At 42.3% G+C, this 23,596-nt stretch overlaps 1 protein-coding gene across 3 annotated transcripts in view; it reads right to left on the reverse strand.

The window, feature by feature from the left end:
* Window positions 1–7,666, reverse strand: part of SPTLC2 (serine palmitoyltransferase long chain base subunit 2) — a 109,971-nt gene extending 102,305 nt beyond the window's left edge. The window contains exon 1 of one of the 3 annotated variants that reach the window (XM_077910169.1): window positions 7,466–7,666. In XM_077910169.1, coding sequence (XP_077766295.1) covers window positions 7,466–7,600 — 135 coding nt within the window. In that variant the 5' untranslated portion in view covers window positions 7,601–7,666. The remainder of the gene's footprint in view (window positions 1–7,465) is intronic. The other 2 variants (XM_077910168.1, XM_077910167.1) reach the window with 2 other exon arrangements.
* Between the last annotated feature and the right edge of the window lie 15,930 nt (window positions 7,667–23,596).

Here is a 23,596-nt window from a genome sequence, read left to right on the forward strand (position 1 = left end):
TATTTATAACATGGCGATAATATTTGCCTCACAAGGCCCTTGTGAAGATCAAATAGGTGAAGAAGCTGGGTGAGGTGCTGGTCACAGTAAAGGGTATCAACTATAATTACATATTTGGTTTCCCACCACCAATATGTTGCTTACCCCTCCTAACAGAAATAGTCTCCCTTCCTTTTCTTGAGCTTTCTCATACCACTTCCTAACACTTCTATTCTGTCACAATCAACCTTCCTCAGCATTGTGTAGGTCTTCCAGTAACATTATGATTTCCTAATATTACATCCTCCGTGCCTCTTCTCCCTTAATGCCATTTTCTATCTACTTCACCAACTTGCATGGCTCCAACTATCACCCATCCATTCCTTCAGCTAAGATTTCCGGAGTTCCTGTTACATACTAGGTAACGCAAATATAGTAGTCCCCGCCTCCCCACCCACATTTTCAGTTACCCACAATCTGAAAGCAGATGATCCTCCTTCTGACATATCATCAGAAGCTCAAAAGTAGGCTTAATGCTATGTCAAAATGCCTACAATATTCCCTCACTTCATCTCGTCATGTAGCCACATTATCATCTCACATTATCACACGAAGAATAAGTACAGTACGATAAGGTATTTTGAGAGACTGCATTCAAAAGATTTTCATTATAATTTTCTATCTTATTATTAATTATTGTTGTTACTCTTTCTGTGCCTAGTTTATAAATTAACCTTTATCATGGGTATATATGTACAGGAAAGCCATCACATTTGAGGTTAGTACTTTATCTACACAATAATTTCCAAACGTTTCCAGATAACAAAAATTGTTGAATATTCTCCCCAACCTCAATATCTGTTATTTGGTAAGGCTGACTCATACCCAAGTCTCAGTACAACTGCATATTTCATACTCTTAGAAATTATCAGAAAGCAGCAGACTGGTAAAACAGACCACATTAAAAAATTAACCTCCAAAAAAAAAAAAAAAATTTAACCTCCAACAACGGGGATTATCCCAACCCTTTAGGGTCCTGTAGTACACATGTATTATTTCTATAATCAGAAGCAAAAAAATTTTAAAACAAATGGAAAAATAGCAACCTTAACCTTTAAAATGGGTCTTGAAGGTAGCCTTAAAGACAATAAAAGTTAAAATAGATATTCTGAGACTAAATATGTGAAGAGCAAGGACTTACTTGCTTAATCAGTCACAAACTACAAATTATATTATGGAAGCCTTCTTAGAAGCTATTCAGAAGGCAACTGACTTTTGAGACCACAAGTAAGGCACACCCACTCAGAATGCAAACAGTCTCTACCCATCCCTCTCAATTGCCTATTCTGCCAATAAACACTACTTCTTTCTTTCAAAAATTGAATCTAATTGAATCTCAACCAATTAACTATCTTGCCCAGAGCACTACGACGTTTCTAGAGCACCTAGGCCAACCCTAAAAAGTGGGTAAGTGTGCTTTCCCTGAATATCCAAGTTTTAAAATACTATCTTAAGAACACAGAGGTTTATATATTAAATATTGGTCTTGTTTCCCAAAAAATTTTTATTAAAAAGAATTCCTGAGTACCTCAAATGACTCTGGAATCTTTCAGATCCAGCCAATAAGATCTGTTTTTCTTGGAACAAAAAGCATTCAAAACAAAAATCTAGTCCCACAGCTGTAGTTACAACATTATTTTTGCAAAGCATTGAAATCTTCAGATGTCTCATCAGGCCTGCGAAACCTGAACAGGTAATCCAGGCCATTCTAGATACTCCTCCCAGTCTTGTCTCATAACTAACTTCTTTTCAGTTACTGTTTCCTTTAAGTGGAAACAAAAGCTAGTAGCTATTTAGTAGACCACCCTTCATTAGTTACTCATTTGCCTTCTTAGAAGTAGCAGGACCAGCTCTTTGTTCCTTCTACTTCGCCTTAAAGAACAGGACTTGTGCCCCAAGTCTTCCTTAAACTCTTATTCTGGCAGCTAAAAGGCTATCATCATCCTAATATCTCATTAAAACTCCTTCTAAAGGGAGGAAAGTGAAGCTCAAAACAGTCTCAAAGGCAATTTCTTTCCTTCAATACTTGTTAACTAATTAATGAAGATAAAATGCATGTCTAAATCTCAAAGGTTCTATAAATGGAAGATTTAAAGAGTGCTGTGATCAAGTTACTCTAAAAGTAAAAACAAACAGTATTATATTTCTAGTACAACCAAAATATGGCATTTATTTAATCAAACGTTAAACCCACAGTAAAAAACTCTTGTAATTAAAATCATTGACTGCTGCAACATGAGGCTGAAAAAATTTCCTGCAAATCCTCTAGGTCTTTAAAAATAGGATAGAATCATCTATCAAGATTAGTTTTAATAAAGTCCTACAAAGAGATAAAGGGACTGAATTACATAAACCTCTAAAGGTTTCTTCCAGCTCTAATTCTGCCAAAGTTTCCAATTCTAACTCTTTCAAAGTTTCCCTAGTGCTAACTGCCACCCTTTACTTCCAATAAAGGCTGACCCTCCTCTCCTGTGAATGACAAGAAGAGGAAAAAGTACTGTTTTATTGCTCCTCTTCCCTGTGAAAACTCTATATCTGCTGTCATCATTAAAAACCAGTAGTGTCTGGGGCGCCTGGGGGGCTCAGGTAACAAAACAAACCTCAAACACCAACCAAAAAACCTCAAAAGCAACAAAAAAAACTCCAGTAATGTCTACATATAGCTGCCATAAAGAACAAAACCCAAGTCTTGTGATGTTTCTCCTATGCTCTCTCAGAGCTACCACACTCAGCACTTCTGACACCTGATTGGGGGGGGGAAGGGCAGTTTCCACTCCACCAAGCACTTCTGTGACACCAGCTGGTGTCAATTTAACTCAGTTCTGACACTCCCTACCTGGAGATAGTGTCAGATCCCTGAGGTGACGCGCTTGGTCCCTCAAGACTGCTCCCCGCTTCCCCCACCCCCCCACCCCAGATGCCTGTTCCAAGTCCAGGTTGTCTCGTGCTTCTAACCCATAAGCTATAAATCAGGTTCAAAAAAAAAAAAATCAGATTCCCACCACTTCCTCCTCTGGTTGATAATTTGCAGGAATGGCTCACAGGACTCAGGACAACTGTTTATTTACTGTTACCTAGTTTACTATAAAAAGATATGTATGATAAAGGATACAAATGAAAGATGGAAGAGATGCATAGGGGGCAAGTTGTGTGGGAAGGGGCATGATACTTTCCTAGCATCTCCACATGTTCAGCAACCCAGAAGCTCTCTGAACCTGGTACTTCAGGGATTTTTTTTTTTTTTAATTTTTATTTATTTATGATAGTCACAGAGAGAGAGAGAGAGGCAGAGACATAGGCAGAGGGAGAAGCAGGCTCCATGCACCGGGAGCCTGATGTGGGATTCGATCCCGGGTCTCCAGGATCGCGCCCTGGGCCAAAGGCAGGCGCCAAACCGCTGCGCCACCCAGGGATCCCCACTTCAGGGATTTTTATAGAGGCTTCACCAAGTCAGCATGAGCAATCATTAACTTCATTTCCACCCCTCTCTGGAGAATGATGGGTGTGGGGCTGACAATTCCAAGCTTCTAATCATGGCTTGGTCTTTCTGGTGAGCAGCCCCCCTCCAGATCATCCAGTGTCACCTCATTAGAACAAAAAACTCTGCTATCACTGGGGAAATTCCAAGGGATTTAGGAACCCGGTGTCAGGAATAAGGGTCAAAGACTAAATATTAGAACAAATTATGCTCCTACTATTCCTATCACTTAGGAAATTACACAGATTTCAGGCGCTCTGTGCCAGGAACTGGAAGCAGAAACATATAAACATATATGCATTTTTCCCCCTATTATCTCACAGCTACTATGCAAAAAAAAAAAAAAAAAAAAAAACCAAAAAGCAAAAAACAAAATAGAAAATAACAAGTGTTGGTGGGGATGTGGGGACTCTGGAAGCCTTGTGCACTGTTGATGGGAATGTAAAACGGTTTAGCTGCTGTGGAAAACAAGATGGCATTTCCTCAAAAAATGTAAAATAGAATTATCATATGATCCAGCAATTCCACTTCTGGGTATATATCCAAGAAAACTGAAAACACGTCTTGAGGAGATTATCTGTACACCCATGCTCGCAGCAGCATTACCTAAACCCTGAAAGCAATCCAACTGTCCACTGACAAATAGCTAAGCAAAATGTGGTATGTACATACAATGGAATATTATTCAGCCTTAAAAAGGAAGGAAATTCTGATACACACTGATACATGGATGAATCATGAGGACATTTATGCTACATGAAATAAGCCAGACACAAAAAGAAAAATACTGTATGATTCCATTTATATGAGGTACTTAGAGCAGTCAAATTCATAAAGAAAGTAGAATGGTGATTGCCAAGCACTGGGAGGAGAGAATGGGGAGTTAGTGTTTAATGGGTACAGAGTTTTTTAGTTTTACAAGATGAAAAAAGTTATGGCAGTGGATGGTGGTGATGGTTCCACAACATGATGAATGTATTTATTTATTTATTTTTTTAAAGATTTTATTTATTTATTCATGAGAATACACAGAGAGGAGAGAGAGAAGCAGAGACACAGGCAGAGGGAGAAGCAGGTTCCATGCAGGGAGCCCGATGTGGGACTCGATCCCGGGTCTCCAGGATCACACCCTGGGCTGCAGGCAGCGCTAAACCGCTGAGCCACGGGGGCTGCCCGATGAATGTATTTAATGTCACTGAATTGCACACTTACAAATGGTTAAGATACTAAATTTTACATTACATGTATTTTATCACAGTAAGAAAAAAGTAGAGGATAAACGAGAAAATAAAAACAAACAGCAACGTTTAATTGTTTTATATGCCCTTTCTACTACAGGATCTATGTACTCAAACTCTGACCAAAATCCAACAAAGGGAAAGCATATACATTCATTCCTTCAAACGCAGAAACTCTTGAGAGTGTAAAGGAATCCCAGAAATTTCTAACTTCTCTCCTGTTCATTCAAAGACAAGAATGCTGGGATACGTAAGGAAATGAATGTGTATCTCGGGTTTAAAAACTCTGAATTTATACTTTCATAATTAAAAGATGACACACACTTGCACACTTAACATCTTACATGTATTTTTATGGCATAATTGGCAACATTTCCCCCAGAAAGTGGGGGAAAATAAATAGGGGGTTGGTGCACTAACATACCACTTTAATTAAAATAAAAACAACTTATATTATTTTAAAGATATTCTTGTTCTCATGAAGTTACCAAAAACCTCTCCTTTGCTTAAGGAAAAAAAAACAAAACCCTAATAGACAATATTCCTCATATTCATGTACAAAGCTATATCCCTAAAGTCTTTGATTTAAAAAGACTAGTGACAAAGAGTTTTCTTTCAGGTGTTTCCACTAAACCAGTCTTCCAGATGCCACCATAGTGTCTTGAGTGGAATTTTTCACTAAAATACACTAGAAAAAGTCAGCCAGAAGTTAGAGTCATACAGATTTTAAATTTCACTTTAGCAACCTGATATGTCTTCATCTTATTAACAGTCCGCAATCTCTGAAGAAATATCATGTCTACAAATGCTAGATTGTTAGAGATTATGGGAGGAATTCACTATTAAATCAGACTATAACTCCTACGTTAAGTGAAAAGCACACCAAAACACAAAACACCTCTGAAGTGTGAGCACCTTTCTCTTGACTTCCTTTTCCCTCTTAAAAATCATAATCCACTCATTCATCTGCAACGTATTTTCTGACTCCCACCTGCTAAGTTTCCCTGTTACATTCTCTACCACAGCAATTTTTGTTGCTAAAAAAAAAAAAAAAAAAAAAAAAAAAAAAAGCCTTACACGGTCAATAATGAGGGTGTTCTTATCACTTCCTCCCTCACTCAATTATTCCTTTAAAAATGAAAATAGGGATGCCTGGGTGGCTCAGTGGTTGAGCATCTGCCTTTGGCTCAGGGCGTGATCCCAGGGTCTTGGGACTGAGTCCCACGTCGGGCTTCATGCATGGAGCCTGCTTCTCCCTCTGCCTATGTCTCCGCCTCTCTCTCTGTGTCTTTCATGAATAAATGAATAAAATCTTTTTTTAAAAAATGAAAATAAATCTTTGGAATCTGTGCATTACAGTGCTTCCAACTTCAGGGGGAGGTCAAGTCTCTTTTATGTGTTTTCCCTCCAACTCTCACAGTCTTACTATGTCAACATGACCTGGAGGAGTTCTTTATTTTCTGTTCCACACCAAACAGTAACAGGCCCATCTATCCCATCTACTTGACTGGGGGGGGTGGGGGGAGGCTGCTAGATATTTACATTAAAGCCAATTTAAATCACAATAGTCACACTACTGCTCTTGGGAAAAGAGGACTTTGGGGCAAGAAAATGTTTGCCTTAATATCTAAATGGGGGCAGCCCAGATGCCGCCTTCAGCCCAGGGCATGATCCTAGAGACCCGGGATCAAGTCCCAGGTCCGGCTCCCTGCATGGAGCCTGCTTCTCCCTTTGCCTGTGTCTCTCTCTATCTCTCATGAATAGATAAATTAAAAATTTTTGAAAAATATATCTAAATGGGATTTATAAGTATTAAAGTCAACTGAAATCTCACAACACTCTTCCAACAACACTGATTTTTTTTTTTTTTTTAAGCGGCTCATTTTTAAAAGACGCATTTCAGGAGAATCTGTCAATCCAGAGAATTGGAAGGCTGTTACTGATTACAGTCTTCAATTCAAAACTCCCCCCCCAAAAAAAATTTTTTTTTCTTTCCCCCCCCAGAACTCTGGACTTGGCTGCTGATTCAGGCTTGGTTCACCGGAATGGAGACTCATCACAAGCCCCCACCCGGGGTCAGCAAGCCGCTGGTGTGACGGCACTCCTGCCCACGGGGACCGCGGGGACCGCGGGGACCACCGACCCCGACCTAGAGCCCGGGGCCGAGGAAGCGCGTAAGGCTCGAGAGGCACCGGCCGGGGGGGGGGGGGGGGGTCATGCCCGATCTGTGGTCCCACGCCTCACTTGCAGGAGGGCTGGGCATCCTGGAGAAGGAGCCTGGCACCACCTCCTAACTTTCTCTGCCTCCTGGTTTTCCGCGGAGAGTCTCAGGGCTCTGCAAGGAAGCCAGCCCCTCGAGGACGCGAGGAGGGAGCCTCGAGACGAAGAACCAAGCCCCCCAGGGGGCCCTCCCGGGGCCCGCGGGGTCAGCCCGTACCTCTGGCCAGCGCAGGAGCAGCAAGGCACTGGGGCTCGGAGCAGAGGAAAGTGGGGAGACCGCAGGCGCGGAGACACGCGGGAGCCCCTCCGCCGCCCTCGAGCCCTCGCTCGGGCCAGGCCCGGTCCGCGCCAGGACGCCGCCGCCCGCACACCTGAGCCCGCCCCCGCGACCTCGCCCCGCCGGGCCGCCCCCCGCGGCTCCGCACGGGCGCGGCTCGCGGGGCCCCGGCCCCCACCTCCGGCTCAGCCCGGCCGCCCGCTCCCACCATACCTGGCCGGCGGCGGCGGCGGCGGCGGCGGCGGCGGCGCTGCTCCTCACATACCCGTTCCGCACCTCCCCGTTCGCCACACAGCCGTTCGCCCGCAGCGGGCGACGGCAGCAGCAGCCTCCGGGCCCCGGCCGCATCGTCCCGGCAGCACCAGGCGCGAGGCAGGCTCTGTAGGCGGCGGCCCAGGCGGCGGCGGCCCCAGCCCCGCTCCGCACCCCACCCACCTCCCCGAAACCGGAAATGGCTGCACGCCGCCGCCAATTACCCGCCCGGCCGTCACGGGGGGCGGGGCCGGGCCCGCGGAGGGGCGGGGCCGGGCAGGACTGCTGGCCAATCTGCGGGAGGAGGGGGCGGTCCCGTGCTGCTGTCTGGCCAATCACGGGCGGCGGCAAGGCGGCTCGCCGGTGTCGAGGAGGGGGCGGGGCTGGCGGCTTCTCGGTCCACGCAGAGGAGGCGGGGCCCAGGGAGCACTGGGCCAATTAGACTGGAGGAGAGGAACGGGGCTGAGCCCGAGCGTCCAGAGCGGGTCCCGGGCTCTCCCGGGCTCTCCCGGACAGGTGGCGCCCTCTCTGCCCTTGCCCCCGGGGAAGTTCTGGGGTATGAAGCCCCAGCGGAGACAAAGCTCCTTTATTTAATTAGCTAATTCCTCTGTGGGTGTCTGTAGAATAGCATTTTTAGCATTCTCTCACTGTTCTTCAGCAAGCACCTTACAGCAACACATTTCTTAGTAAGTCGGAAGTCTCTTTGCCCTTCACATCTGCCCCTAATCGGGGTTTTCTGTACGACTTCCTTTAAAGAGTACTTCCGTAAGAGTCAGGAAACCTGAATATTTAGCTGCTTTTGGAGCCAAAGTCTTTTTTTTTTTTTCTTCTTCTTTAAGATTTTATTTATTTATTCATGAGAAACACACAGAGAGAGGGAGGGACATAGGCAGAGGGAGAAGCAGGCTCCATGCAGGGAGCCTGATGCAGGACTCGACCCCAGGACCCCAGGGTCACGACCTGAGCCAAAGGCAGATAGATGCTCAACCACTGAGCCACCCAGGTGCCCATAAATTCTTTAAAATAGAATTAACACTTCCTGTTTCATAGGCTCATTGCAAGAAATATGTTAATAAAACATTGTGCACCTGTCATACTGCCTGGGCCATTGTAGGAGCATAATAAATATCATTTTTGCACCCCTTGAGTTCTCTCTTCCCACAGGGGTTAGTAAGGAAGTGGATCTACATCATAACAAGAGACTTTTCGGTTACCCATAAAGAATTTGGTGTCATAGTAAAGAATATTGACTCTGGAAGTGGTCTGGGTTTGAATCCTGACTGTGTGACTTACTAGCTGCATGACTGCTATGTATTTTCATCTGTCCAGTGGAAGTAATAATAGTTGTCCTGAGGATTTCAGTTAATACATGTAGTATGTTTTGTATAAGACCTTGACATTAGTAAAAAAAATTATTAAGTGTTGGTTATTTTTTAATTAATTAATTTATTTATTTAGGGGGAGCAGAGAAGGGGTAGAGAGAATCCTCAAGCTGACTCCCTGCTGAGTCCCAACGTGGGGCTCAATCTCAGGCCCTTGAGATCATGACCCGAGCCTAAATCAAAAGTCAGATGCTTAAGAGTGAGCCACCCAGGCACCTCAAGTGTTGGTTATTTTTTAATTGCTGAATAGGCCTATGAGAGCCCCTGCATTCTTCCCCCTACCCCATCTTTAGCAAAGAGATTGACAAGCTATCAGTTTTGCATGGCTTAGGAGCTAAACAATTTAACAGCAAGTGGACAGAGCAGATGTCTTTTTTGAATCAACAAACACTATGATTCCCAAAGAGCAGAACATGGTTTGGATAGAAGTATGAGGCTAAAAGAAAAACACGTGGCTTACATCTCATGGAGCTTATATTCTAGTGAGAGAAAAGATGCACATGTATAATGCAAACAGCAATAAAAGACCTACAGGAGGCTGAAGTTCTGATGAGGAAGGCTGGACCACAGTGACAAATCTAGACTTTCCATGTAGAAAGTCTTCAGGGCAGGAATCTGATTGGAAGCAGGGCTAAGGGATTTAATTGAAGGTTAGACAGTAAGTCAAATGAATTTGGAAAAGACCTGGGAAGAAGATGTAAGATGAGCTTAATATTGAAGGATGAGTAGTATTTGGAGAACTGGGAATGAGAAGTAAGGGGAGGGTATTCCCAGAAGACAGAACCTTCAGAAGCTCAGGTGCAGAGTCTAGAACGAGCAAGGCCTTAAACTAGAGCCTAAGAGTGAGGACCGCGGCTAGATTAGAGGAATCCTGTTAGCCAGTCCCTCTCTCCAGAGGGTAGAACACAGGTCCTTGTCTTGTTCTGCCACTTACTCACCATGTGTGGTCTTGAATGAATCATGCAAACATCAGCCTTGGTTTCCTCACCCATCTTACAAAATTAATACCTGTACTACTGACCTTGCAGGGCTTTTGTGAGCGTCAATGATATAACACACAAAGGATCTGATAACCTAGCACACCATTGCTAAATCAAAAAGTGATGCCATGGAAGGCGGCAGGTAACACCCCAGGCTCCATGCAAACAGGAAAACAACTCCTTCCTGATGTGCAAGCCACCTCATCACCATTTTACAGAGTTCACATGCAAAGTTTTGGGCTAGGCACTGGGGTTACAAGTCTTCCTTCAAGATTGCTCAAACCACTTCAACTGTCAAACTTTTCTTGAACTCCAACCTCCTCACAAAATTAGTCTCTTTCTACACTGTGAACTTTATACACACCTGTGTAAGTAATCATGCGTCACATTACTTTGGGATTCTTTTTTTTTTTTTTTTTTGAGAGGGAGATTATACAGTGGTTCAAAGCAAGAGCTCCATGGTCATACAGACCTGGAGACCCAGCGCCAGCCCTGAAAAGTCTTGTGACTTTGGCAAAGCTGCTTGACTACCCTGTGACTCAGTTCCTTCATCTGTAAAATGAAACACACTTCATAGATTTGTTGTGAATTAAAAAAAAAAGGGGGGGGGGAAGGCATTTAGTACCAGGACCCATCACGTAATAGTCAGTAAGTGCTGGCAATCATCTGCTGAGTAAATAAATTATTTGTTAAATGAATGAATGAATGAATGAATGAATGAATACATTTATACCCTCAACTAAACAGAAAGCAAGCTCCTTGAGGTCAGGGCATTGTATAATTCACCTTTGGGTTCCCAGCACCTAGCACAATGCCTGGCACATAATAAATGCTCAATAAGTGTCTGATAAATAATACATGGACAAATGAATTAAAAGCTGGCCTTGCCTCCAAGGAGCCTCCTATATCATGGCAACTGCATTGAGAGTCTTGTGATTGCAGCTAATGTAGGTCAATATCAGAAAACCTCATCAAGAAAGGTAGAATTATTGGAACTATCCTCAAGATAAGGAAGTATGGGGACTCAAAATCCCAACCTCAGCAACAGAAAATTATAGGCCTTTATCCTAGCATGAACCCACTTGGGGGTTGAGGCTTAGCTCTCAGCCACCTACCACTTTCACATTCCCTAGGTCAAATTTATAAATCCCTAGGAAAGAGAGATCTGGGATCCCTGGGTGGCGCAGCGGTTTGGCGCCTGCCTTTGGCCCAGGGCGCGATCCTGGAGACCCGGGATCGAATCCCACATCAGGCTCCCGGTGCATGGAGCCTGCTTCTCCCTCTGCCTATGTCTCTGCCTCTCTCTCTCTCTCTCTGTGACTATCATAAATAAATAAAAATTAAAAAAAAAAAAAAAAAAGAAAGAGAGATCTGATTGGCCCAGCTTATGGTGAGATGTCTGATGCTCGACCAATCCATGATGGCCAAAGCACAAGGTCAAGCTGCTGAAGTTAAGAAATCAGTTACATAAAAGAGAGGACAACCCTATCATTGTCTGGTACTGAGAGATAGAACCTGGGAATGAAAGGAACAAATAACAATCACTTGAAAAAAGTGTTGATGGAGGAGGCTTCCAATTTTTTTTTTAAGATTTTATTTATTTATTCATCAGGGACACAGAGAAAGAGGCAGAGACATAGGCAAAGGGGGGAGAACCAGGTTTCGTGCAGGAAGCCTGATGTGGAACTCGATCCTGGGACTCCGGGATCATGCCCTGAGTGAAAGGCAGATGCTCAACCACTGAGCCACCCAGGTGTCCCGGAAGAGGCTTCTAGTATAGCATTTTCATTTTATTAATTTTTGTAAAAAGTAAGCTCTATGCCAACATGAGGCTTGACCTCACGACCCTGAGATCAAGAGTCACCGGCTTTACCGATTGAGCCAGACAGGTGCCCACAGTATAGCATTTTTAAACATTTTATTTATTTATTTATTTATTTATTTATTTATTTATGAAAAAGAGAGAGAGCATAAGCTGGTGGAGGGGAGGGAAGGGGCAGAGGGAGAGGGAGCAGCAGACTCCCTGATGAGCAGGGAGCCCCATGTGGGGCTCCATCCCAGGACCCCTGAGATTATCACCTGAGCTGAAGGCAGACACTCAACCATCTGAGCTGGGCAGGCACCCCCAGTATCGCGTTTTTAAAGGGCCATGCAAGACTGCTGCCTAGGAAGAGAAACAAAGTGAGAGAAGGCAGGCTATTTAGTGGCAGGAGCAGGGAGCCTACACTGTCAGAGGTCTTGGATGCACACATGCGGGTTAATACTGGCTGACTTACACAGGACAGGATCCATTGGAAGGTTATTAGCAGCTCAGTGACATAGAAGGCTGGAGGACCAGGATTCGAAAAAGTCAGGAGGAAGGGGATCTCGGAGGGCTGCGCAGTGAGGCCCTCAGAAGGGCTTGTGGCAGGAACTGTTTGGTAAGTGTACCACCACCAAAATAAACAACCTCCAGCCACTTTTATTGTCTTGGATCACTTGCCCAAGAGTCAAAGTCCCTGGAGAGAGCACCTGACTGGCTGAGTTTAGGACACACGGGTCCATACAGGGAGGGGCTGAAGGGGGCAAACAGGATGTGGTCCCTCCCACTCACGGTGGGAGTCGCTTACCAAAATTCACTCTCCCAAAAAAAGGACACGGCACATCCCGGGTGGCTCAGCCCAGGGTGTGGCCCTGGAGACCCCAGATCGAGTCCCATGTTGGGCTCCCTGCATGGAGCCTGCTTCTCCCTTTGCCTGTGTCTCTGCCTCTCTCTCTCTGTCTCTCATGAATAAGTAAATAAAATCTTAAAAAAAAAAAAAAAAAAGGAAGCAAAATGAAGAGAGGTGATTTCCCAAAAGGAGATTGGGGACCTCATAGAAAAAGGGAGTGTGGGGATCCCTGGGTGGCACAGCGGTTTAGCGCCTGCCTTTGGCCCAGGGCGCGATCCTGGAGGCCAGGGATCGAATCCCACGTCGGGCTCCCGGTGCATGGAGCCTGCTTCTCCCTCTGCCTGTGTCTCTGCCTCTCTCTCTCTCTGTGTGTGTGACTATCATAAATAAAAATTAAAAAAAAAGAAAAGAAAAGAAAAAGGGAGTGTACACCAGGCAGGCAGAAATGATGAATACCACTTAAGACTGCAGAAGAATCATAAGGGAGAAAGGGCCCTTGAGAGATACTCTGCTTCAGTACAAAACTGGGGCTGGACAACTCAGAGCTATACTGATCCTGACCCTGAGATCGTCACTTAGTCTTCCCAAACTTCTCATGTTCATTCATTTTTGTATTCGACCAGTTGTTCGACAAATACTTTTTTCTGGACATCATATTATTATGTCAGGTACTACAAGTGCAATGATAGGGGTACAGGGCTGGCTCAGTTGGTAGAACATGTGACTCTTGATCTTAGGTTGTGAGTTCAAGCCCCATGTTGGGGATAGAGTTTACTCAAAAATAAATAAATAAAATAATAATAATAATAATAATAATAATAATAATAATACAATGAAGTCAGTAGCCATGAATTTTGGGCCCAAGAGCTTCCTGCTGTAGCCTGGGAAAGGGCACTTTCCCGCTGGATCACTTTGGCGAACATAAAAGCTTTAAAGAGAAATTCTTTTTTTTTTTTTTTTTTTAATTTATTTATTTATGATAGTCACACAGAGAGAGAAAGAGGCAGAGACACAGGCAGAGGGAGAAGCAGGCTCCATGCACCGGGAGCCCAATGTGGGATTCAATCCCGGGTCTCCAGGATCACGCCCTGGGCCAAAGGCAGGCGCCAAACCACTGCACCACCCAGGGATCCCTAAAGAGAAATTCTTGAAGTGTCTTCCTGACAATAAATTCAAAAATACTTTGTGCAGAAATGAGTCAAAGACTATTTAGAGGGACGCCTGGGTGGCTCAGAGGTTTGCTAATTCCCTTTTTACTACTCCTAACCTAATACAGTAAGTGAAAGAGTCTGATTGTTTCCCTGAGTTTCTGGCCTCCCTTTTGCCAGAAAATCTTGGATAACACTTTTGGACCATATTCAGTGGCAATATTCGCATCCACAAAAACTGAATAGGCCCTGGGACAAGAGCTTAGAAATGCATTATTAGTTTGAGGCCTGGGCTGTTTAAAGGAATGAGTGCATGCAAATATGAAGGTTTAATAGGAATGGTGGTTCCTGATTGGTTCAGGGTGCTTGTGAAGTACCCAGTAGAGTGATTTTAATCTGTGCCTAATAAGATATTTGCAGTTGCAGCTGAGAGATAAGGCAGATGAGTGCTTCAGGTACAGGCAGCTAGAGCCTATAGCTCTGTGCATGTGTTTCCTCTGCCCTAGAAGCACCTCTGAGCCTCCTACTCAACCACCACACCCCACACTGCCACTCTGGACTTCCTGTGGATATTCACTCAGTTAACTGTTGCAATCATCTGAGGTTCTGCTTCAGGAAGTGGACTTTTGCTTCTGGCTCCAGGAAGAAGGAGTGGTGCTGCAGATAACCATTATGATAATAGTGGTGCTATTAGTCAAAGCTTTGCAAGTTGGAAGTTTTGAAACTGAATTCAAATTGGGTTAAGTATAAAGGAGATTTATTGGCTCACATAACCAAAAAGAGTAGGGATAGATCTGATTGGATTCATGTGCTCAAACGATGTCATCAGGAATCCATCTCCATCCTTGGCTTGGCATTCCTCTGAGTTGACTTCATTCATACATAAGGGGTCACCATGTCATGGTAAAGATGGCTCATGGCTGGCAAGCTTGCACTTGACCAACTTTAGAGTCTCAGCTGAAAGAGAGTGCTTCCTCTCTGGACTCTCAGTGAGAGTCCTACCAAATTCCCAACGGCCCAGCTCAGGTCACATGCCTCAGGTGGATGTTGAATTGATTGGCCAGGACTGAGTCTCGTGGCCTGAGTCTCGTGGCCACCCACTGCCTCAATTCTGGGCTCTTAGAAGGGGAGACCAATGATTTCTGAAATGGAAAGGCTAGGTGCTGTTTCTAGAAAAATGGGTGCTGGGCAGGTATAAGCAACAGATAAACTGCCCCTGTTGGATACAACAAGAAGCAGGAGGTAAGGGGACACCTGAGTGGCTCAGTGGTTGAGTGTCTACCTTTGGCTCAGGGCATGATCCCAGTCCTGGGATCAAGTCTCACATCGGGCTCCCTGAGAGGAGCCTGTTTCTCCCTCTGCCTGAGTCTCTGCCTCTCTCTGTATATCTCTCATGAATAAATAAATAAAATCTTAAAACAAAAAAGCAGGAGGTAGGAATGCCTAGGAGATTCTCAATACTTTTAGAAGATATAATTAAGAAATACTGGTTTTAGACTTTCCCCCCCTCCCTAAATCCAACCTCCTAAATTTACCCCAAATTTATGTTTATTTAAACTGATTAAAGTGATTGGTATCTTATCATTTTCATCTTCATTAAATCATCACCCCAAAGCAATTAGTAAACAACCTCTGTGTATGTAGTTGGGTCAAAAAAATAGAAATATCATCTCTAAAAAAAAATCTCTACAAACAGAATTTATTTTTTTTAAAGACCTATTCATTCATGAGAGACACAGAGAGAGAGAGAGAGGCAGAGACACAGGCAGAGGGAGAAGCAAGCTCCATGCAGGGAACCCGATGTGGGACTCAATCCCGGGACCCCAGGATCACGCCCTGGGCCAAAGGCAGGCACTAAACCACTGAGCCACCCAGGGATCACCACTATAAACAGAGTTTACTTTCACAGAGAGCATTAATGATGACACAGGACTCATAGACAACCATAGTAGCTCTAATATGTTATGTGTTGTCAGTTTAAATGACATAAATTGAATTGTATATGTAAAGGATACCTCAGTAAAAAAAAAAAAAAAAAAAAAAAGTTAAAAGAAAAATGACATAAATTTGAAGGTTCATTCTTTCCTAGGCAGTGTGGCATATGCACTCTATGGAGTGAAGAGATTCGCATATCTATTTATTTTTTTCAAGTAGGCTCCATGCCCAACATGGAGCTTGAACTTGCCATCCTGAGACCAAGAGTCTATTGACTGAGCCAGCCAGGAGCCCTGTGATTTTAAGCAGGTTTAAGGCAAGGGTGCCATTTCCCTTCCACTTCATTATAGAACACTTTAAAGATTTTGTTGTCTTCCTCATCACTTTCTTTATATTTACTTGGCAGTGCTACATATTCTTGGACAAAATAATTTCCTTTAAAATGGCCTTCTGAGGCTCTTGCCCATATCCTCAATATTTCCTAATGTTTTCTCACATATTTTCCTATCTTGTACCATCCCCAAACCAATAATTTCTGGTGTCTGATGTCTGGGAGAGCCATTTTTAGAAGAGTGTTATTCTGTTGCGTATGCTCCCAGGGTATCGCCAAAGTCAAGTGACAAGCTTTCTCACTAGGTGTCCTGAAAAGCACAGGAATTAAAACAGGCAGGGAGGATGCTTCAAGGGTGTCTAAACAGTTGAAAGAGAAGAGGAGCTTTTTTTCAACCACTTTAAGACCCTGACACTTTAACATTTCAAAATACAGTACATCGTATTGTACTGTTCTGTACATTGTATAGTACATCTTGTTTTTATCAAGAACACCTTTTAAAACATAAATTATAGCTTTCAAGTTGCCTTGCATTTCAAGCCAATCTTGACTTTCCCCATGCTGACCATTCCATACTGATTTGCCAATCCATATCTCACCTTTCAATGGGTTGCTTCTCTATCATCTGTTCTACTCTTCCTCCACTGGTTAGTAGTCATATACTTAGAGTAGAGCTAACTGCTGCCCAGACCCTTGCCACAATGATAGATTTAGGGACAGACACAGCTTAGTCAATTCAATCATGGTAAGACTGGAGATTTGCGTTCAATCAACTGGGGGGAAGGAAACCTATCTATTCTCCTGGAAGGTGTGCTATATGAATGTGAAGCTTGCAATGGCTGCAACCATTTAGCTACCAGAAAGAAAACCCATGTAAGGATGAAACCAACATTAGGAAGTGAGCAGAATGGCTCACAGACATATGGGGAGGAGGTGCTCTGATCAAACCATACCTGAAGCCTACATCTAGAAATTTTAGTTATACTGAATCAAGAAATTTTCTTTAATTGTTTATGCCAGTGGAATCTTTTTAAATTAGAACTTAAGGCAACCTAACTATCACAGTCCCTCAGGAAAATCTTATTTTTTACAAGATTATTGATGTATAATTGACATCATGTAAACTATATATATTTAAGTGTAAGATATTATGAGTTTTGACATATGTACACACCTGTGAAATCATCTCCACAATCCAAATAATGAAACTATTCATCAGCTTAGGGCACCTGGGTGGCTCAGTGGTTGAGCGTCTGCCTTTGGCTCAGGGCATGATCCCAGGGTGCTGGGATTGAGTCCCACATGGGCTCCTCGCAGGGAGCCTGCTTCTCCCTCTGCCTATGTTTCTTCCTCTTTCTGTGTTTTTCATGAGTAAATAAATAGAATCTTAAAGAAAAGAAAAGATTCATCAGCCTCAAAAGATTCCCAGTACCTTTTGGAATCCCTCCCTCTTTCACTACCTTTCTCCATCCCTTTCTATCAATAGACTGGTTTGGATTATCTAAATTTTATATGAATGGAAGAATAGGGTGCCATACACTAAATATCTGTGTCCCTCCAACCCCCAAATTCATAGGTTAAAATCCAAATCCCTAAACTGATGATTAGGAGGTGGGGTCTTTGGGAGGTGATTGGGTCATGCAGGTAGACATTTCATGAATGGGATTAGTGTCTTTATAAAGAGAGGCCCAGGGACACTTGAGTGGCTCAGCGGTTGAGCGCCTGCCTTCGGCCCAGGGCATGATCCTGGGGTCCCGGGATCTAGTCCCACATCGGGCTCCTTGCATGGAGCCTGCTTCTCCCTCTGCCTGTGTCTCTGCCTCTGACTCTCTCTCTCTCTCTCTCTCTGTGTGTGTCTCTCATGAATAAATAAATAAAATCTAAAAAAAAAAAGAAAGAAAAAGAAAGGTCATCCTTGCTATAAAGTGACAAAGAACTTGGCTGAATAGTGTTTATATCCTAGTGTTTCGTGGAAGGTATAACTTGTATGTGATGATATTAGATATTTAGCTAAGAAAATATCTAAGCAAAGTCTTGAAGAAGTGGACTGCTTCCTCTTGACTGTTTATGGTAAAATGCATGAAAAAAGAAATGATTTTAAGATGAAATTGTTAATCAAAAAGGAAGCAGAACTTAAAGATTTTGCAAATTCTCAGCCTACCTTTATTGTAAAAAATGAGAAGAGATGCTTGGGAGAGAACACAATAGTGGCCAAGTAGCCATTTGGTAAGATTAGCCAGCCATCTCTACAGAACCCCTGAGCTGTTGTTTAAGACAATAAAAGAGGGGCACCTGGCTGGCTCAGTCAGTAGGGCGTGCAACTCTTGATCTTGGGGTTGTGAACTTAAGTTCCACATTGAGTGTAGGGATTACTTAAAAATAAAATCTTACAAAATAAAAAATAAAATAAAATAAAGACAGTGGAAGAGCACAAAGGAGGAGCCACCAGGGTGTATGATTCACCAGTGCACTGTTTTGTCTCAAGTCATAGGTTCTGCTTCCTGCATTCTGGCAACTAGCTCTGGGTACTCCAGGTGCAGCTCTCATGGACCTCTAGGTGGAGTCTTTTTTTTTTTTTTTTTTTAAGGTAATATTTGTTTCTATTACAAAAGCAACATATATATAACATAGGCAAGTTAGAATATTAGAATGTAATATAAGCAAAAGGGGAAGAAATTAAAAACCACTCATAATATATATTGATATATGACCTTCCAAGAATAATGAGCAAAAGAAAAAAAATGATGAAAGAAAGATGGGAAGAAAATCTCGGGCAAAATGAGCAGCATGGAAAGCCACCAAGATACAAAACAGCACAGAATGTGGGCAAACAACACAGCCATTTGTTATTTCTGGAGCAGAGTCTTAGAGGAGTAGTTTCCTTGCTACAGTCCCATAATGAAATATAGCATTCAACATGAGCCATTTTATACTCAAAGTATTTATGTACCCACTTGTGCTTGTTTTCTCATCCACTGGAGAAACTAGTGAAATATATTCAGTTAGTTTGTGGGGTTATTTATGTATATTTTGTTTGCATGCATTTGTAGCCCAAAGAATCAGACCCAAGAATTCTGTGTTCAGGCTGTGGATGAATAAATGTATTCCTACTTTTCAGTTTCTTTTCTTTTCTTTTCTTTTCTTTCTTTCTTTCTTTCTTTTTTTTTTGTTTTCTACTTTTCAGTTTTTAAAAATGAATCTATTTATAATTACAACAATTAAAATCACAGTGATAGAGTGGGACCCCAGAGTTGCTTCAACATTCAAAAAGTTAACATAATTCATTATTTAAATAGAATAAAGGACAGGGGTGTCTGGGTGGTTCAGTTGGGTGAGCATCTGACTCTTGATTTCAGCTAAGGTCATGATCTCAGGGTCGTGAGATCGAGTCCCAAGTGGGGCTCTGCACTCAATGTGGAGTCTGTTTGAGATTCTCTCCTTCTGTCCTTCCCTCCACATGTGCATACTCTCTCTTCCCCTAAAATAAATTTTAAAAAATCTTAAAAATTAACTAATTAATTAATTAACTAACATACTAGGGGCACCTGGATGGCTTAATCAGTTAAGCCTCTGACTTCAACTCAGATCATGATCTCAGGGTCCTGGGATCAAGTCCCACATCAGGCTCTGAGGTCAATGGGAAATCTATTTCTCCCTCTCTCTTTGCCCCTCCCATGCTCATGCTCATGTGTGCATGTGCTCTCTCTCAATCTTCTTAAAAATTAACATAATGCATTATTTTAATAGGATAAAAGATGAAAACCACATGGTCATTTTAATAGATGCTAAAAATTTTTGACAAAAATCTAACACTTTCATGATAAAAACACTAGGAATAAAATAGGAAAAACAAACTAGGAATAGAACAGAACTACCTCAACCTGATAAACGGCATTTGCAAAAACCCTACAGTTAACAACATTAACATTACTGTAAATGATGAAAGACAGACTTCTTTCTTTCTAAGACCAAGAACAAGAAAAGAATGTCCACTTTTCATCACTTCTATTTAACATGTACTGGAGCTTTTTTAGCCAGAGCAATTAAAAATTTTTTTAATTTTTTTTATTGGAGTTCAATTTGCCAACATATAGCATAACACCCAGTGCTCATCCCACCAAGTGCCCCCCTCAGTGCCCATCACCCAGTCACCCCAACCCCCCGCCCACCTCCCCTTCCACTACCCCTTGTTCATTTCCCAGAGTTAGGTGTCTCTCATGTTTTGTCACCCTCATTGATATTTTCACCCATTTTCTCTCCTTTCCCTTTATTCCCTTTCACTAATTTTTATATTCCCCAAATGAATGAGACCATAGAATGTTTGTCCTTCTCCGATTGATTTACTTCACTCAGCATAATACCCTCCAGGTCCCTTCACATCGAAGCAAATGGTGGGTATTTGTCATTTCTAATTAGCCAGAGCAATTAAGCAAGAAAGTGAGATTAAAGTCATCCAGATTAGAAAGGAAGAAGTAAAATAATCTCTATTTGCAGTTGACACAATCTTATACATAGAAAATACCAAGGAGTACGCTAATAAATGATCAGAACTAATAGACAAGTTAGGGACGCCTGGGTGGCTCAACAGCTGAGCTGCTGCCTTTGGCTCAGGACATGATCCCAGAGTCCGGGGATCAAGTCCCTCATTGGGCTTCCTGCATGGAGCCTGCTTCTCCCTCTGCCTGTGTCTCTGTCTCTCTGTCTCTCATGAATAAATAAATAAAATCTTAAAAAAAAAAAAGAACGAATGACAAGTTAAATGCAAAGGTTGCCGGGTATAATAAACAAAGATCATCAGTATTTCTATATTCTAGCAATAAACATTCTGAAAATGAAATTCTGAAAACAATTCCATTAAACAATAGCCTGCAAAAGACTAGTATACAGAGAAAAAATAGCAAAAAATTACAAGATTTATACATTGAAAACTACAAAATATTATTGAAAAAATATAATCTAAATAATAGAAAATTAGCCCATATTCAGGGATCGAAAGACTTAAAGATGACACCACTGTTTCAATGCCATCTCTACCCAAATCCCAGCTATGTTTTTTGGAGACATTTATAAGCTGATCCTAAAACACATAAGGAATTGCAAGGCACCCAGAATAGTCAAAATAACCTTGATTTAAAAAAAAAATTGGGGATCCCTGGGTGGCGCAGCGGTTTGGCGCCTGCCTTTGGCCCAGGGCGCGATCCTGGAGACCCGGGATCGAATCCCACGTCGGGCTCCCGGTGCATGGAGCCTGCTTCTCCCTCTGCCTGTGTCTCTGCGCCTCTCTCTCTGTGACTATCATAAATAAATTTAAAAAAAAAATTAAAAAAAAAAGAAATCTTGAAAAAAAAAATTAGAGGATTTTCACTTCCTGATTTCAAAACTTTACTATACAGCTGCAATAATCAAGACAATGTGTAGCATAAGGATAGGCATAAACAATGGAATAGAATTCAGAATCCAGAAATAAACCTGAATATTGATGATCAATTGATTTTCAACAACAGTGCCTAGACAACTCAAAGACAGAAAGAATGATCTTTTCAACAAATGGTGCTGGTATACCTAAGTATCCCCATGCAAAATAATGAAGTTGGACCCCTAACCATGTACAAAAAATAAATCAAAATATATCAAGGATCTAAATGTAAGCACTAAAACTATAAAATCCTTAGAAGAAAATATAGGTATAAATTTTCATGACCACGGATTAGGCAATGGTTTTAGATATGACACCAAAAACATAAGCAACCAAAATAGATAGATTGGATTTCATCAAATTTAAGAACTTTTTTTTTTTAAAGATTTTATTTATTTATTCATGATAGTCACACAGAGAGAGACAGAGAGGCAGAGACACAGGCAGAGGGAGAAGCAGGCTCCATGCAGGGAGCCCGACGTGGGATTCGATCCCGGGTCTCCAGGATCGCGCCCTGGGCCAGAGGCAGGCGCCAAACCGCTGCGCCACCCAGGGATCCCAAATTTAAGAACTTTTATTCTTCAAAGGATACCATTATGAAAGTGCAAAATGGGGTACTTGGGTGACTCAGTGGATTAAGCACCCCAGTCTTGATCTCAGCTCAGGTCTTCATCTCAGAGCTGTGAATTCAAGCCCTGTGTTCGGCTCCATGCTGGGTGTGGAGCATACTTAAAAAAAAAAAAAAGTGAGAGCCTGGGTGGCTCAGTCAGTTAAGCATCTGCCTTCAGTTCAGGTCATGATCCCAAGGTCCTGGGATTGAGCCCCATGTTGGGCTCCGTGCTCAGCGCTGAGTCTGCTTGAGAATTCACTCTTTCTCCCTCTGCTCCACCCCCCCCCCCCGCCCATGCTCTTGTGCTCTCTCTCTAACTCTAAAAATAAATAGATAAATATTTTTTAAAAAATTCAAGAACCAAGAAAATAAATGGATCAAAAGAAAAAAAGAAGAGCAAATGTCTAATAAGCAAATGGAAACATGCTCAACTTCATTCGTTGTTTAGGAAATGTAAATCAAAACCAGAGTGAGATACCAGGTCATACCTACTAGGATAGCTAAAATTAAAAGCCACACAACAAATGTCAGTGAGTATGTGGAGGAATTGGAATCCTCATACACTGCTGGTGGAAATGTAAAATGGTGCAGCAGCTTTGTAAAAAAGCTTTGTAATTTGGCAGGCTCTCAAAATGTTAAATATAGAGTCAGCATATGACTATGACATATGACATATGACAACTGTACTCCTCTAGGTACCTACTCAGGAGAGATGAAAACATATCCCAACATAAAAATTTGTATACAAATCTTCATAGCAGCATTATGCATAGTATCTAAAATGTAGAAATGACTCATATGTACATCACCTGATGAATGGATAAACAAAGTGCCATCTATCCACACAATGGGATAAAAAGGAATGAAATACATGTGCCGCAACATACATGAAGCTTGAAAACTTGATGCTCAGTGAGAAAACTTGATGCTCAGTGAGATAAAAATACTGTATGTTGGTCCCAAATAGGCAAATCAGAGACAGAAAATAAATTAGTAATTGTCAGGCTGACGTATGTGTAGAGAAGGTAAGGGGAGGAAGGTGGGATTGGGACTAACTATTAATGAATATGAGGTTTCTGTTTGGGACCATGAAGGTGTTCTAAAATTATGGTAATGGCTGTGCAACTCTGTACATGTACTAAAACGTCTACATTGTATACTATAGATGTTGAAGTTTAAGGCATATAAACTACATCTCAATAAAGCTTTAAAAAACAAAACCTAAGATACTTTATTTAAAAAAAAAAACAAAAACCTCTTGGGGCACCTGTATGACTCAGTTGGTTGGTGTCTGCCTTTGGCTCAGGGTCCTGGGATCGAGACCTACATAGGGCTCCCTGTTCGGCAGGGAGTGTGCTTCTCCCTCTCCCTCGGCCACTCCCTCTGCTTGTGCTTGCTCTCTCTCTCTCTCTCTCTCTCTGTCAAATAAATAAATAAAATATTTAACAATAATAAAAATAAAATAAAATAAAAACTTCTCACAGGGAAAATGTCCTCTCCCTTGATGGGGAAGGGATTGTGTTTTATAAATTGTGTAATTTCAACACTTACCTCAGTGCATAGCCCATGGAGGACTTGATGACAGTTTAGTAAAAGGAAGGAAGGAAGGTGGAAGAGGTGGATGGATATGACTATGAAA

Source organism: Canis aureus, chromosome 9, assembly GCF_053574225.1.
Source record: "Canis aureus isolate CA01 chromosome 9, VMU_Caureus_v.1.0, whole genome shotgun sequence".
Taxonomy (NCBI): domain Eukaryota; kingdom Metazoa; phylum Chordata; class Mammalia; order Carnivora; family Canidae; genus Canis; species Canis aureus.